Here is a 17226-nt window from a genome sequence, read left to right as displayed (position 1 = left end):
AGAAGAAGAAGAAGAAGAAGAAGAAGAAGAAGAAGAAGAAGAAGAAGAAGAAGAAGAAGAAGAAGAAGAAGAAGAAGAAGAAGAAGAAGAAGGAGAAGAAGAAGAAGAAGGAGGAGGAGGAGGAGGAGGAGGAGGAGGAGGAGGAGAAGGAGAAGGAGAAGGAGAAGGAGAAGGAGAAGGAGAAGGAGAAAAGAAGAAGAGGAGAGGGGAGGCTAGGTGGTACAGTGAATAGAACACTGGCCCTGGAGTCAGGAGGACCTGAGTTCAAATCCAGCCTCAGACACTTAACACACACAAAAAACTAGCCGTGTGACTCGGCAAGTCACTTAACCCCAATTGCCCTTCAAAAAGCAAAATAAAAAATAAAGAAGAGGAGGAGGAGGAAGAAAGGAAGGAAGAAAAGAAGAAAGGAAGGAAGAAAAGAAGGGAGGAAGGAAGGAAGGAAGGAAGGAAGGAAGGAAGGAAGGAAGGAAGGAAGGAAGGAAGGAAGGAAGGAAGGAAGGAGTAGTTCCTGCCCTCAAGGAGTTTATATTCTATGGGCAAGGGATATAGATGTGCATTATTATAAGTAAATACAAGGTGATTTGAGGGAGGAGAGGACAGGTCTAAGATGAAGGGCAATTGGTTAACAATAGAAAAGGGTTTCCAGAATACACAATGAAAGGATATAGGGGCACCAGAGCTATGGACTTGCCATGGATTGGGAGGAAGGAGCAGGAAGAGGTGGCCAGCAACTGGTGTTGGGCAGACTAAAAAGGAATCATGAGGGTTCTGAGTGAAGCATAGTGGATTGCAAGGGCAATGTTTTTGTGATTAGTCTGACCTGAGAGTCACAGCAAGGGTTGGTGGAATCCTGGGGCTAAGCTGCTTAGAGAGGGAATAAGACGACATTAACAGTGCATCTCCAGCCAAAGTCTTATGCTCCAGACCTGTATGGATACTTAGCCATGCTCTCCAGTATTGCATACACCTTCTCTCATGCCTCCAGAAGCACTGGGCCAACAGAGAGGAGATAGACTCCAACCTTTCCTAGGAGTTTCAGACCCTCTGCTGCTATTCTCTTTCAGCAACTTCTCCTCCTTTAAAGCTCATTCCATCTACCTCAACCCCAGCAATGGAGCTCACAGCCTCTACTCAAATGCTGACCCATTCCATGGGTCAGAGGCAAAGTAGCATAGTGCAAAGATTGCTGGCCTTGGATTCAGAGGAATTCACTTTGAATCCTGACTCTCACTATTGCTAGGTGTGCAAGGATGGATAAGAAGCATTTATTAAGTGTGTTAGACACTGTGCTAAGGGTTAGGAATACAAAGAAATGCACCAATACTAGTCTCTGCTCCCAAGGACCTCACAGAGCAGATGGAAGATGATCTTAGAAGAAAAGGCACCAGCAACTAACTATCCAGCCTTCTGTAGTGGGTAGAATTTAAATTGAGTCTTAAGGAAAGCCAGAGAGACTGAGAAGCAGAAACAAGGAAAGAGAGTAGTACAGGTGTGGGGTACAGCCAGCACAAAAGCCAAAGTCATAGGGTCCAGAGGCAGAGTGTGCAAGGAATGGCAAGGAGACCACTGAGTGGGTGGAAGAGAATGGGTTATAAGCAGACTGGAAAGGTAGGAAGGGGCCAAATTGTGGCAGGCTTTAAGTGCCCCACAGAGGGCTTTGTATTTGACCATGGGGATAATCAGAAACCACTGGAGCTTCTTTTTTTTTTTTTTTTAAAGCAATCGGGGTTAAGTAACTTGCTCAAGGTTACACAGCCAGTTATTTCTGGGTGTGGTGCTGAGTATCTGAGCCCGGATTTGATCCAGGTCATCCCGACACTGGAAACGGTGCTCTTACTCGCTGAGCCACCTGGCCGCCCCTAAGCAATTGGGGTTAAGTAACTTGCTCAAGGTTACACGGCCAGGTGTTTCTGGGTGGGTGCTAAGTGTCTGAGCCCGGGATTCGATCTCCAGGTCTTCTCAACACTGGAGCCGGTGCCCTTACTCACTGTGCTATCTGGCTGCCCCAACCACTGGAGCTTCTTAAGGAGGGTGGTTGACATGGTCAGACCCAACTGCATTTTGGGAAAATCACTTTGACTGCTCTTTCTGGAGGAGGGATTGGAGTAGGGAAAGACTTGAGGTAGGGCAATCAATTAGGAAGCCATTGAAATAGACCAGGTGGAGGGTTTTTAACCACAGTGACTGAAGACCCAGAAAGGAAAATTCTGAAGCCTGTGGCATTGTCAAATGGTTCAACCATCAGAAAGTTATCGGATTTTATCAGTAGAAACCACATTAGAGAAGATGTGTTAACATCTGTCTTCTTGTTGTACCCTAAGGACCTTTCCAGATGACTCTCCAGATGAAGCCTTCCCCATACGTTGTCTCCCCCACTAGAATGTGAGCAAGGCCTGTCCTGCTTTTCTATTTGTATCCCTAGTATTTAGCACAGTACTTTGTACACAGGAAGTGCTTAATAAGGGCTTTATTCATTTATTCTAGCATTATGTATTTTTAAGCTTTATTAAAATAATTTAATTGGATTTTATGATTCACAAGTGTCTACTGCATTTTTCTTTTAAAAACAAATGTATCATTTTAATTTAATAGTAAGTTAGTTTATTTGGGTTTTTTAATATGCATTTATAATCTGTCCCTCTCACTTCCTTCCCTTCCCCCATTCTTGTTCCCCAGGATGTTAATAATAGTCTAGCTGATATACCCAGTCTGGATTCCTGTACTCCCAGATGGTGTGGCTCACACTCCCAGCCCAGATCAAAGACTCCATTCCCTCACCTAGGATGGAAAAGAACAGAAGAAAAGACCAAAGACAGGGCCTGCCTTTTGGGGGCTATATGGCCTGGTGGGGGTGGGGGAGGAACACCCTACAGCATGGTTGTCTCATAGGAAGCTATTAATGAAGGAGTCACCTCACTTCCTTAGATTCCCAAAAGTCACCAAAAGCCCCCCAAACAGAGCTGCCTCAAGCCCTTTTGAGGATATACAGCTGATAGAAAAAGGCTCCTCCCAATCAAGTAGTGGGAGGCTAATGCAGAAACAGTTACAGAGTGTCCACATATGTTCCTAGCCTTGGCATTTTCTCAGAAGCAACTATTGAAGTGTACTCCCTGTGGACAATGCCAATTCAGCAAACTGATGTCGTCCCCCATTACACATGCCAAGGCTAACAAATCAAACTCCCACATTGACCATGAACAAAAATGTCTGCTTCTTTCTGCATAAATTCATACCCTTCTCTGGCAGGAGGTGAGCAGCATGTGCTGGCTTGAGTCTTCTGGACTCTTAGTTTATCATTGTACTAATCAAGAGTTCTAAAGAAAGTCTTTTGAAGTTGTTTTTCTCTATAATGCTGTTGTTACTGTATAAATTATTCTCCTAACTTCAATCTGTATCAGTTTCCCTAAAACTATTCATTTCATCATGTATTATTGTACAAAAATCCATTAGAGTCATGCACCATAATTTGTTTGGCCACTCCCCAGTAGGAGGATGCCCTCTTCATTTCCAGCTTTTGTCTACTGTGAAACAGTAGTCCTAGAAATACTTTTTCTACTTTCTTTAATTTCTTTGGAGCATTAGGCTTAGTTATGTTATAGCTGGGTCAGATGTATGTACAGTTTGGTTAATTTGGGGGCATAGTTCAAGATTGTTTTCCAGAGTCGGCTGAACCAATTCAGAGTTCCACCAACAGTGAACTAGAAGCCTGTCTTCCCACAGCTGCTCCAGCATTTGTCATTTTCTTCTTTGATTATCTTTGCTCATCATCTGGTGGGTGAGAGGAAGAAATCTAAAATTCCTTTAACTTGCATTTCTCTAATTCTTAGTGGTTTAGAGCATTTTATATAGTTGTTAATAGTTCAAATTTCTTCCTTTGAAAACTGCCTGTTCATATGCCTTGTTCATTTGTCTATGAGGGAATGATGATGCCCACCAGCTAGGTGGCACAGTAGTTACAGAACTGAGCCTGGTTGTCAAGAAGACCCGAATTGAAAATTTATCTCAGACACTTAATATGTGACCCTAGGCAAATTACTGCCTCAGTTTTCTCAATTACAAAATGGGAGTAACAACTCCTATGTCCCCCTATGTTGTGAGCATCAAATGAGATAATGCCTGTAAAGCATTGAAACAGTTTCAGGCGCTTAATAAATGTTAACTTCCTGCCTTGCACCACTTTTTCCATGACTACATTAGTCTTCATCTTATGTACTTCTATTATGTACTAGTGATTTCCTCCCCTTCCTCCTCCTTTCTTCCTTTCTATAGTTTCCTATCACTCCTATTTTTATCCTCCAAGACTCTTAAAACAGAACAAAATGGCCCATAGGCCCTCTGTCATTTTACCTCTCTCTATGACCCTTAAAGATATTACAATTCTGAGAAGATATTTATTTCTTCTCTTCCTAAATAAACAAATGCACACTTTTCTGTATTTCTCTTTGTGCCTGCATTTCTACTTTACTTCTGCCATTTTTGTCAGGAAGAGAAAGCAGGAATGCTTAGAAATCTTTTCATTAAAGGTCCATTTTTCCCCCTGTGAAAACTCAGTTTTGCCAGACAGAATGTCCTTGGTTGTAAGCTGTTTATTTTAATCTTTTATTTTTTTCTAATTATATGTAAGAAATAATTTTTAACATTAGTTTTTTTTTTAATTTTGAGTTCCAAATTCTCTCCTACACTTCATTCCCTCCCCCTCATTGAGAAGGTAAGCAATTTGATATGTCATACAGGTACAGTCATGCAAAAACATATTTCCACATTAGTCATGATGTGAAAGAAAGGACAACCTCCCCCTACCCCCCCCCCATAAAAACACCAAGAAAAATAAAGTTTTGAAAAGCATGCTTCGATCTGCATTCAGACTCTATCAGTTCTTTCTCTGGAGGTGGACAGCATTTTTCATCATAAGTCCTTCCGGATCATCTTAGATCATTGTATTGCTGAGAATAGGTAAGTCATTCCCAACACTTCATCATACAATATTGTTGTTATTATGTACAATGTTCTCCTGGATCTACTCACTTCACTTTGTATCAGTTTGTGTTGTCTTTCCAGGTTTTTCTGAAAATTTTTTACCCCTCCCCAAGACAGTAAGCAATCTGATATAAACCACATATTCTATAGTTAAGTGGAATTTCTTTATATCTCTTCTTGCTGGACTTTCTTGGTAGAAATATAGATTTGCTGATGATTTGTGAGGGTTTACTTCATATCCTACCACTTTGCTAAAGTTGTTAATTATTTCAGCTGTTTTTTTAGTTGATTCTCTAAGCATACCATCATATCATCTTCAAAGAGTGATAGTTTCATTTCCTCATTGCCTATTACAATTCCTTCAATTTCCCTTTCTCCTTTGATTGATTTAGCTAACATTTCTTGTACAATATTGAATAATAGCAGTGATAATGGGCATCTTTGCTTCACCCCTGATCTTATTGGGAAGACTTCTATCTTATCCCCATTACAGATAATATTTGATCTTGGTTTTAGATAGATTCTACTTATCACTTTAAGAAAGGTTCCATTGATTCCTATGCTTTCTAGTTTGTTTGTTAAATAGGAATGCGTGTTGTATTTTATCAAAGGCTTTTTCTGCATCTATTAAGATAATTTCTGTTAGTTTTGTTATTGATAAGGTCAATTATGCTAATAGTTTTCCTAATATTGAACTAGCTCTGCATTCCTAGTATAAATCCTACTTGGTCATAGTACATGATCTTCGTGATCCATGGTTGTTTATTTTGTATAAATATTCATTAGGGAAATTGGTCTCTAATTTTATTTTTCTGCTTTTGTTCTTCCTGATTTAGGTATCAATACCATATTTGTGTCATAAAAGGAATTTGGTGGAATTCCTTCTTGGTTCATTTTTCCAAATAGTTCATGTAGTATTGGAATTAACTGCTATTCAAATGTTTGGCAGAATTCACTTATGACTCCATCTGATCCTGGGTATTTTTTTCTTAGGGAGCTCATTGATGGCTTGTTCAATTTCACCTTCTAATATAGGGGTTATTTAAGTATTCTATTTCCTCTTCTGTTAATCTGGAAGATTTATATTTTGGTAAACATTTTTCTATTTCATTTAGATTGTTAGATTTATTGGCATATAATTGGGCAAATTAGGTCCTAACAGTTGTTTTAATTTCATTTTCATTGGTGGTGAATTTGCCCTTAAATTTTGATAATGCTAATTTGATTTTCTTCTTTCTTTTTAAAAATAAAATTAACTGATGGTTTATTTTTTTCATAAAATTTCTAATTTTATTTATTAGTTCATTAGTCTTCTTACTTTCAATTTCATTAATCTCTCCTTCGATTTTCAGGATTTTCAATTTGGTGTTTAATTGGGGATTTTTAATTTGTTCTTTTTCTAGCTTTTTAAAGTTTCATGTCCAATTCATTGATCTTTTTCTTTATTTTGTTGATGTTAGTGTTTAGAGATATAAAATTTCCCCTAAGTACTACTTTGCTTGCAGCCCATAAATTTTGGTATGTTGTCTCACTGTCATCATTCTCTGTAATGAAATTATTGTTTCTATGATTTGTTCTTTGACCTATTCATTCCTTAAGATTAGATTATTTAGTTTCCAATTGATTTTTAATCTGTTTCTACACCTCTTCATTAAATGCAATTTTCATTGCATTATGATCTGAAAAAGATGTATTTAATATTTCCTCCTTTCTGCATTTGGTTGTGAGATTTGTATGCCCTAACACAGGGTTAATTTTTGTGAAGGTGCCATGTACCACTGAGAAAAAGATAAATATATTTTTTCTATTCCCATTCAATTTTCTCCAGAGTCTGTCATATCTAACTTTTCTAAAATTTTACTCATTTCTTTAACTTCTTTCTTGCTTACTTTTTGGTTAGATTTGTCTAGCTCTGAAAGAGGAAGGTTGAGGTTTCCCACTGGTATAGTTTTACTGTCTATTTACTCCTGTAACTCAATTAAATTTTCCTTGAAGAATTTTGGTTTTATACCATTTGGTACAATATGTTTAGTATTGATATTCCTCCGTTTTCTATGGTACCTCTTAACAAAATGTAGTTTTTCAAATTATCTCTTTTAATTAGGTCTATTTTTGCTTTTGCTTTGTCTGAGATTATGATTGCTACCCTCTGCCTTTTTTTTAAACTAGAGTTGAAGCATAATAGATTCTACTTCAACCCTTACTTTTTCTCTCTGTGTTTCTCTGCTTCAAGTGTGTTTCTTGTAAATAACATATAGCAGGACTCTGGTTTTTAATCCATTCTGCTATATATTCCATCTTATGGGTGAATTCATTCTATTCACATTCACAGTTATGAGTACTGTGTATTTCCCTCCATCCTCATTACCCACCACCCCATTTATACTTCTCTCTCTCTTCTTTCACCTGGTTAAAAGTGTTTTGCTTCTGACTACCGCCTCCCCCAATTTACCCTCCCTTCTATCAGCCTCTTCCCTTTCTCCCCCCCCCCACTTCCTTGTAGGTTAAGACAAATTTCTATACCCAAGGGAGAGTGTATATTATTCTCTCTTTGAGCCAATTCTGATGAGAGTATCAAGGATAAAACATTTTACACCACACCCTGCCATTTCCACCTCCATTGTAAAAGCTCTTTTGCACCTCTTTTTATGTGAGATAATTTACCCCATTCTACCTCTCCCTTCCCTCTCTGAGAGCACTCCTCTTCCTCACACCTTAATTTTTTTTTTATATCATCCCAACATAATCAACTCATACCCATACTCTCTGTCTAGGAATAATCCTACTAACTGTTCTAATCGTGACAAGTTACAAGGAGTTACAACTATCATCTTCCAATGTAGGAATGTATAAAGTTTAACATTATTGAAACCCGTATTTCTCTTTTCTGCTTACTTTCTTATGTTTCTGGTGAATCTTTCGTTTGAAAATAAAAGTTTCTATTCAGCTTTGGTTTTCTCATCAGGAATGCTTGGAAGCCCTCACTTTCATTAACTATCAATTCCTTCCCCTGAAGGATTATGCTCAGTTTCACTGGGTAGGCGACTCTGGGCTGCCTCTACCCAAAGCGGTCCTGCAGCCCCCAGAGGAAGTCTTCCAGCACTGGCGGGAAGGGTCACTCCCAGAGCTGCTTCTTCCCCTTCCATATGGGGACAGGTTGGAGGGGCTCGCTGCCGGCCAACCTGGCTCTTTGCCAGGTTCTGCCCCGCTCCCACCTCCTGCTGTGGACGAGGCAGCGAGCATGCATGCATCAGATGCCCGAACGACGGGGAAACTGAGTCCAGACCATCTTTTGTTGGCACCGGCGGCAAGAAGGAGAGCTGCCAGGAGGAGGCAGAGGCCAGAGGGAGGTGGGTTGGGGCCGGTGGGGGAGGGGGCCCGAGGGTCGTGATCCTCGCCCTTGGCCCCTCCCACCCACCTCCGTTCTCCCCGTCTCTGCCCTGCCCCTCTCCTCTTTCCTCCTCTGGCCCCTCCCTTGGCCTCGCCCCAGGTTCGTCTTCCACTTCTCTCTACTGGATCCGTTCGGGCTCCTCCTTCTTTCACTCCCCAGCATCCTTCCGGGCCCGCCCCCAGCTCGTGGCCTAGCCCCACCCCTTCAATCCAGCCTCAGCCACACGCGCCCGCCCTCTGGACTCCATTTCCCAGGATCCACCGCGGTGGGGTCCTGGAGAGGTGGGGACGTCCTTCCGGATGCCTGTGCGGAAGGCATCCTCGGCCCCGGCGCCGCACAGCCACCCCTAAGCGCGAGGACCCCGGGCCTCCCTCCTCCGGGGCGCCCGCCCGGCCGGCCTGGCCGAGAGTCCAAAAGGACGCGGGAGGGAGGGCGGGAGGGGGCGGACGGACGGAGGGCCGGGGAGGGGCGGAGGGAGCGGAGCGCAGCGCAGCAGGCCGTGGGGGGCGGCGGGCGCGGACCCCGAGGAGCAGCGGCCCGGCCGAGGGGAGGCGGCAGCCCGGAGGGCAGCCCAGGGGAGGAGGCGGCGGCGGCGGAGGAGGAGGAGGCTCCCCGGCCCTGGCCCCCTCCCCGCCCCTGCCCGCACCGTGCGCGCCCCCGCCATGCCCGCTCTGGCCCCGCCTCCGGGCGCCCAGAGGGGTGTAGACGCGGTGTAGACGGCCGACCGGCCACTGGTGTAGACGCCCCGCCCCGCCTGCTGGAGATGGAGGGGCGGGAGGAGCCGCCCCCGGGGCCCCCGGTCTCCGGCCCCGGCCCGGGCCCCGGCGTGCAGCCGTCCCCGCCGCTGGACTTCACCGTGGAGAACGTGGAGAAGGTGAGTGGGGGCACGTGGCCCGGAGCCTGGTGCCCGGCGACAGCGGGCATGGCAGGGGCAGCCCCCCGCCGGGCGGGCCGGCCTGGGCCGGGAGTGGCAGCCGGGCGCCCGGCCGAGAGCGGGCATGGCCGCGGCGGCAGTGCAGCCCATCGGCCCCCAGCGCTGGACAGGGCACGGGCGGGGGGGGGGGGCCCGCACCCGCTGCCCCTGCCAGGCCGGGCATGGCCGGGACTCCTGGGCTTGGCCGGGGGCTGGCCTGGTCCCTGGGCCGCGGTGGGCACCGTAGGCTCGGTGTAAATCATCAGCCATGAGCACGAGGCTCCTGGGGGCCGGCCTTAGCATCCCTGGCCGGTGGGGAATGGCCAGTCACAGCATAGATCACCAGTCAAGGAGTCCCAGTGGTCAGCTGGCAGCTTCTCATAGGTGATGTGGACCCCTCCCCATTTTGCCCAGATGGGATGATTCTTGGGCCCTGAACCCCACAGAGCCCTTCCACCAGCTCTTGTGACCCAGCGTGCTCCAACCTGGGGGTTTTCCTAGGACTTGCTTTGTGCCCCATCACCCACCCACCTCTTTCTGGAGAACAAGGATACCTGGTCCTTTACTAGTATAAACTGAGGCTACAGAGACCTCTGAGAGGGAGCCGAAGTGAGTGTGAGTATGCTAGGAAAAGAGGGTCCCCAGGGTCTCGATCCCTAAGCCTCTGGGCAGTACCTGAGGAGGCCCTCCTTGTCAGGAATGAGTGGCTAGCATCGAGGCATTTTCACCTCACCACACAGACTTGCTGGTTCAGACCCTGAAGAAGAAAAGTGAACGAAGGTTCCTGCCACATTCCTGCCCTCCCCTCTGGCCCCCCAGGACTCCTGGGCCTTCTCCCTTTGTTCTCTGTAGCAGTTTTCTAGAGCCTGAGGCCTTGTCTCTAGGCCTGGCTAGCCCCAACGGTGCCAAATGAAGAGGAGCCAGTGGCTGAGCTCAAGGGTCCTGGAGAGAGTGGCAGGAGTGTCCTAGCCAGCTCCATTGGGCCCCCATGGGGTGGGCAATGACTCTGGCACAAGACTGGAGGAGCTGTGGCCAATTTGCCCTGAGCTGGAGCCTGCCCCAGATGGGGAAGAGGCCTCTCCCCTGCCCCAGCAGGCCTTCAAGAGGGGCCTTTCACTAGCCCTGTCCCAGGCCTTTTTGTCTTTGCTGGGTCCTGCCACATAGCGCCGCCTCCTTTGGGGGGAAGTCTGTCCTTCTAGGTCAGTCCAGGAATGCAGGGGTTGCAGTAGCCCTCCCTCACCCTCTCTTATTGCCACCCCAGAACTGAATGCAACTGGACCTGAGCACTAGGCCTTGGCTAGGACTGTCTGCTGTGGGCTTCCCCACCACACAGCAACCTGCTGGGATTAAGGACTTGAAAAGGGAGGGGGCAGCCAGCCAACCCCAAATCCCTACAGATGTTGCTGATTTGTAGGGCTTGGACTGTTAAATGCCTAGTAGGTGTGTACATATATCACACTTTGAGGGAGAAGAAGGCCCAGAGGAGGCTGGGGCCCAGGGGCAGTTAGCTAGCCCCTATCCTACCCAGGCTCTGTGGTTCCAGGGGGTCCATGTCACCTAGGGGGCTCTGACTGGGGGGAGTGATCTGTTAATCAAGCGACTGGCCAGCTATGCCCAAGGATTGGGCTTCTGGGAGGGCCAGGGGTCTTCTCTCCACCCACTGCCAAGGCTTCCTTGGAACCGGCATCCCCTGGCGAGTCTCACTTTTGTAGTGCCTTTCACTCTGGTATCAGAGGGTTATAGAACTTAGGGCTGGACAGTACCTTAGGCCCTCATTCTGCTGATGAGCACACAGGGTCCAGGGAGGAGAAGGGGCTGGCCAAGGTTACCACACTGAGGGATTAAGGTACAGGACCAGGTCTCCAGGACTCGTCCCTCCTAGTCTAGTGCTTTTGTTCCTGGGATGGGGAGCAGGGAGCTGTCCAGAAGTCAAGTTTTCCTCACCAAGATCTTCATTTCCTGGGGCTTGGATTTTAGTATTTGGGAGCCTTGAGACTTTGGGCAGCTCCCTTTTCCTCCCTGGCCCTGAGAAGATTGGCTCAGATGATCTCCCAGGGCTCTCTCAGCCTGTTCTAGCCTGTTCTGAGACATGTTAAGCACCCCATCTCCTGCCTCCCTTTAGCCAAGGCTTTTTCTGGCCTCATCCCCACTCTCTCCAGAGTGGGTTGTTGGTGTGGAGTCCTGAGGAAGTTTGGTATGACCAGACAGAATGGCAGAGGAGGGCAGCCAGTGTGAAGCAAGTCCTGGAAGAAGCCCCTGGAGACTGCACAGGTTCCCAGAGCTGGCTTCCAGTATCTGAGGGTCTGTCCTATGGACAAAGGCTCAGGGGGCTTCTGCTTGGCCCCGACCACAGAACCAGGAGCAGTGTTGAGAGGGAGATGCAGACAGGCCAGTTGAGGCTGGAGGGCAGGAAAATATTCATTTTCTCAGGTAAATACCAAATGTAGGCAGAGTCCCAAGTGGGCATCACACTGGCTGTGAGACCCTGGGCAAATTCCTTAACCTCTCTGTGCAACTCTCAGAACAGACAACAACTCTCATGTAAGCCTACACGAGAGGGAATTTCCTGACTAGGAATTCCCAGTAACAGAAACATTAAAGGTCCAACTTCAAGCCCTGTAGTTTCAGGTTGGGAGGTGCTCAGCAACAAGGGAATCAGAAGAAAGTCTTTGGAGGCCCCCGAGGAGCTGAGCATGGCGGGCAGGCAGGGGTTCAAGATGTCTGTGTTAGAAAGGTGGTGTCCTGGCTTGGCCTTCAATGGCAGCTGTCCCGGGGAGCGCCCACAGGCTTGGGGCCCCTGGGCTGGCGCCTAGCATCCTGTTCTCTTCTCCTCCCCAGGCCCTTCACCAGCTCTACTATGACCCCAACATCGAGAACAAGAACTTAGCCCAGAAGTGGCTGATGCAGGCCCAGGTCTCACCGCAGGCCTGGCACTTCAGCTGGCAGCTGCTGCAGCCCGACAAGGTGCCTGAGATCCAGTACTTTGGGGCCAGTGCCCTGCACATCAAGATTTCCCGCTACTGGAGCGACATCCCCGCTGACCAGTACGAGAGTCTGAAGGCCCAGCTCCTGGCGCACATCGGACGCTTTGCCAGTGGCTCCAAGATCGTGCTGACGCGGCTGTGCGTGGCGTTGGCCTCGCTGGCCCTCAGCATGATGCCTGAGGCCTGGCCCTGTGCTGTGGCGGACATGGTGCGCCTGTTTCAGGCCGAGGCCACCCCTGGCGACGGGCAGGGCCGCTGCCTGGCGCTGCTGGAGCTTTTGACTGTGCTGCCCGAGGAGTTCCAGACCAGCCGGCTGCCCCAGTACCGCAAGAGCCAGGTGCGTGCCCTACTGGCGCAGGAGTGCAGGGCCATCTTCCCCCTGCTGGAACAGCTGCTGCAGCAGCCCAGCCTGCCCAGTGCCATCAAGCAGAAGGCGCTCAAGTGCTTCTCCAGTTGGGTGCCCCTGGAGGTGCCCCTGCTGGACTGTGAGCGGCTGATTCAGGCGGCCTTCAGTGCCCTGCGGGACCCCGAGCTCTTCGACAGCAGCGTGGAGGCCATCGTCAATGCCGTCTCGCAGCCGGACGCCCAGAGGTGAGTGCCCTGCCGCAGGGGACGTGGCTTAGGTCACACTGCTGATGCAGGTGGGTGCTGGTGGCAGCTGGTGGTGCAGGGGGTGGAGCTCTGGGCCTCAGACAGTAACTAGCTGTGTGACCCTGGGCAAGTCACTGAACCTCTGCCTGCCTCATTTTGTCCACTGTGAAGTGTGCTTAATCCATAGCACTAAGCTTGCAGCTTGTTGCCAGGCTCAGATGGGATAGTATTGCTTAGCACAGTACCTGGTTCATAGAATAGGCCCTTCCTAAATGTGTGTCCCCCCATCCCTTCTCCTCTCCATCCCCAAGAGGCTCAGGCTTCCTGTTGACATCAGCCTGGGGGCTAGTGGTCCCTGCCTCTGTCAGCTCTGAGGCCCCCAGAGCTGAGCTAGGACAGGCCTCCAAAGTCTCAGGTGTGGGTAGGGCTGGGAAGGGGACCGTCCTCTGGGAGCTGAAGCCGGCCTGCCATTCTGGGCCTTGCCAGGCATCCGGATGATGCCCGTCCTCCCCCAAGGAGGGAGCCCACGGCTGTCTGAGCTCCCATTGGCTGAAGAGCTCTTGGTTGCTTAGCAACACTCCCCATTTTCTCCGCTCGCCTCTCAGAGCTCTAATTGCAGGTCTGGGTTGAGCTCAGTGTGAGATGCAGCCAGGAAGTCAGGTGCTGCTGCTGCTGCTGCTGCTGCTGCTGCTGTTGCTACTGCCACTGCTGCCAATGCCACTGATAGCACCCTTGCCAGCACCAGCACCAGCACTGCCCAAAGGCTGTCAGCCTGTCTTGCCCTGGCCCTTCCCAGTACTCACCCACCCTGCATAGCTGTAGCAGCTCGGATTGCCCTGCTGCCAGCAGGGGGTCCTCTCCAAGAAGGCTGGGCCTGCATTGGGCTTCCAGACCAGCCCTGGCTCTTTTCTGTTCTGGAGCTTCATTGTGGAGTGGGGAGTCCCATTGTGCAGCTACCCCAGCCCCACCCCCACCTGGCCTGACTCCTCCCCTCCCCTCCTTCTCCTCCACAGCTGCTTCCACCCATCACTGGTGCTCCCTGTGCCAAGACAACAAGACTCTGAAGTATATTTTTAATCTTGGTATAGCACATCATGCTAGGGTGAGGGGGCAGGGTAGGGGCATGGAGAAAGTGGGGGGTAGGGAGAGACTCCTGAGGCCCCTGGGCCAGGTAGAAGGACATGTGGGGTGCATTTCGTCCTGATTCAAGTCATCAACATTCATTCATTGGTACCAACAGTACATTGGTGCTTGAGGTCTCTGGGGTCCCCATTTGCCCTCATGGCTTTGCTTTCCAGGTTGAGGTCCTGGGCCTCCAAAGAAGCAGATTCCTGGCCAGGGCTTCCCTGTGCTTAGGCCTGTGACCACAGCTCAGAATCTTTCTCCCATGGTCCCACAGTCTAGCCAGGAGAGTTCCTCAAGAGGGACTACTGGTTCTGGATGGCCTCCTGAGCTCCAGGCTGGGGGCAGGAGACCTGGGTTCCATTTCTGGTTTTGTCCATAAATCACTGTGTAAGTGGGGACAACTCACTTTTCTGGGCCTTGGTTTCCTTCCCCATAAACTATGGATAATCAAGCCTGCCTCACCTTTCTCTGTGAGTGAGAGTAAAGTGCCTGCTGTGCACCAGGCAATGCCCGCCACTGGCAGGCCCATGCTGGGCAGTGTCTGAAGGCTCTCATTGTTGTGGGGCCTTGGGTGTCAGGGCAGCAAGGGGTGACGCCATCTCCACTGGCACCAGGAGGAACGAATGCTCTGAGACAGAGGAGAGAAGGGGGAGGGGTGGACTCGAGAGCTTGGCTTCCCCATCCCCACCCCCATTTGTGGAGGAGTGTCCGATACCTAGATGCAGCTGCCACCCTGGTCCTTGGCCAACTTCAGTGACCTGTCTTCTCCTCCTCCTCCCCATCCCCATCCATGGGCTGCCATAGAAATGCCATTCTTGTGGGGTATCAATTCCCCTTGACCTAGCCTGGGTTTGGAGGCCCAGGTTTTGCTGCACTGCCCCAGTCGTGCTGTGTCCTGGGTCAGGTGGCCCTAAGTTTCTGGGCTGCCCCTCTGACTAGTAGGTGTCATTGCCCAGAGTTCTGATGAGGAAGATAAAATGATTGCCATGATAACAGGCAGGGGAAGTCTGAAGCCAGGGTTGAACTCAGACTCTCTGGGCTCCACACGTGGTACCCTTCCCACTGCTGTGTTGTTTTTCTTCCAAAGCTTTTTTGAAAAGTGCTTGTGGCTTGTTCCTACATTCATGGTCATTTCTCTTTGTGGGCTCAGTGCCTTACCTCTTCCTGGATGGGGGAGGGGCCTACGGGCTTCTGGCTTCTTGGGGATGGCATAGGGTGTGCTTCATAGGTCTTGGCCTTGGGGTGCAAGATCTGGGAGAAGGGTCCTGACCCTTTCTTGGGCAGGGGGAGTGCAGTTGAGGAGACTTGTGGGGTCCTGGTATCTCCCGTGGGGAAGGAGAGATTACAAGGTCCTGGCCTCTTCCCTATAGGTAGCTCTGGTTGAGGACCCCTTGGAGGTCTATGGCTAAGAATCTGGGAGAGCCACAGGTGGTTGTCCCCACAGGTATGTGAACACTCTACTCAAGCTGATCCCCCTGGTGCTGGGGCTGCAGGAGCAGCTTCGGCAGGCGGTGCAGAATGGAGACATGGAGACATCTCATGGGATTTGCCGAATTGCTGTGGCTTTGGGAGAGAATCATTCCAGGTGAGACCTGTGGGCATGTGGGAAAGCTGAGATTGGTGAGAGCCATGGTGGAGTTGGGAACAGGGAGGAGGGCTGCTGAGTCAAAGACAAATGAGGGGCGAGCCCTTTCATGGAGGGCCTGGTAAGAAGCAGAGCAGTCCTCCATGTGGCTGAGGACAGTGCCATGTGGGCAGGGTAGGGATAGAGTGGTAGTCAGAGTCTCTCAAGTAGTCATGAAAGGAGGGTGGGTCAGGCCAGGTTAATTCTGAGGGACTGGAGGATGCCCAAGGAAGGGACAGGACAAGAGTACCCTGGACCAAGGGAAGGGAAAGCTGCTGCACGCCTACTGTGCTCCCTCTTTCTCCACTAAGGAGAATAATCTTGGGACTGGAAAAGCAGCAGAGATGGGCGTTGGAACGAGAGCTAAGCAGGGAGACTTTCAGAGAAGCCCTAGTGGTCTCTGCTGAGCCAAGTTCTATGGCTCGTGTGGGTGACACGTCAGGGTCCTAAAAGAACAGGCTGTGTGACTGTTAAATGACTAGGAGTGATCTTTGAGCATGCCAGCGGCCTGGAGAGGTCAGATGGCTCAGCTTCCCTAAAAGAGAAGGAGTTGGTGTCTGCACACTCTCAGCCAGGGAGCTGTTTGAGTTCCTGGCAAAGTTTTCCATCCCATTATTAAAAGGATGGTTGGTGCACCTCCTAGAAGGGCACTGTGGTTGCAAGTGCTGGGGACGACAGGCTCCCTGGACTGGTCACAAGGCTGGGAGGGTCTTTTCCCTGCGTTGTGGCAAAGCGTGGGATAGCCTCCAAGGTTGTTCCAGTGGAAGAGACAGTGGCACGGGAGCCAGACCATTGCAGAGCTCTGGAGATCTGAAAGCAGTTGGAAGGCCAGACTCTCCGAGTAGTCAGCAGTGACTTGACGTCAGTTTGTCAGGAGGTCTCCAGTGGCATGCCCTAGGGATCTGTCCTCAGCACTGTGCTGTTTCATAATTGTGTCAGGGGTTTGTGTAATGGCCTAGGGTGTGCTTGGGAAATTTGTAGACGCCACACGCCAGAATGGACAGTTAATGAACTGGATGATGAGTGTCAAAATCCAGACTGATCTTGGCAGCCTAAAATGTGGAGTGGCAGCTAAGGAGAGGAAATTTACTGAGTTTAAAAGTAAAGCCTTATTTATACTCAAATTCTAAAACTCAGCTTCTGCCCTTATGGAAGAGACATGCTGGGAAAGCCGTGTATCAGAAAGGCTGGGATTTTTAGGCCCGCAAGCTGACAGGCAAGAGAGCTGGTGCCATGGTGGGCTGTCTTCGGGAGGCCTTGAGTTCAGAATTGGGAGGGGATAGCCTTGCTCGACTCTTCCAGGTCAGCTCTCAACTGGAGCACTGGGGGCAGTGCTGGGCACTATGGTTTAGAGAGAACATTGACCAGAGACAGCATCAGAGAAGGGGGAAGGGCAGCAAGGCCAGGACATAGTGCCTGCCCTCAAGGAGCTCACACTCTGATGGGGAGAGAGTCAATCAGTAAGCATTTGTTAAGTGCCTACTGTGTGCCAAGAACTGTTATATGTCGGAGTTCAGTTGCAGGGCTCATGGCAAGGCCCAGGGGTCCAGAGGGCCTAATGGCAAGGCCTGGGGTCCCCCATCTCAACGGGCAATGAATGAGTTTGAGGTGAGGAAGT

General features: G+C 49.6%; 1 protein-coding gene across 1 annotated transcript in view; it reads left to right on the top strand.

Annotated features, from left to right (window-relative positions):
• Positions 1-9010: 9010 nt before the first annotated feature.
• LOC138165427 (importin-13) overlaps positions 9011-17226 on the top strand; it is a 34708-nt gene continuing 26492 nt past the window's right edge. The window contains exons 1-3 of the mRNA XM_069093772.1: positions 9011-9245; positions 12123-12859; positions 15429-15569. Of these exons, the coding sequence (XP_068949873.1) occupies positions 9135-9245; positions 12123-12859; positions 15429-15569 (989 nt within the window). The 5' untranslated portion in view covers positions 9011-9134. The remainder of the gene's footprint in view (positions 9246-12122; positions 12860-15428; positions 15570-17226) is intronic.

This window comes from Petaurus breviceps, unplaced genomic scaffold (assembly GCF_028583685.1).
Source record: "Petaurus breviceps papuanus isolate PSGF00001 unplaced genomic scaffold, PetGlider_PUasm1.0 208, whole genome shotgun sequence".
NCBI lineage: Eukaryota > Metazoa > Chordata > Mammalia > Diprotodontia > Petauridae > Petaurus > Petaurus breviceps.
This window is presented reverse-complemented; position numbering and strand designations above follow the sequence as displayed.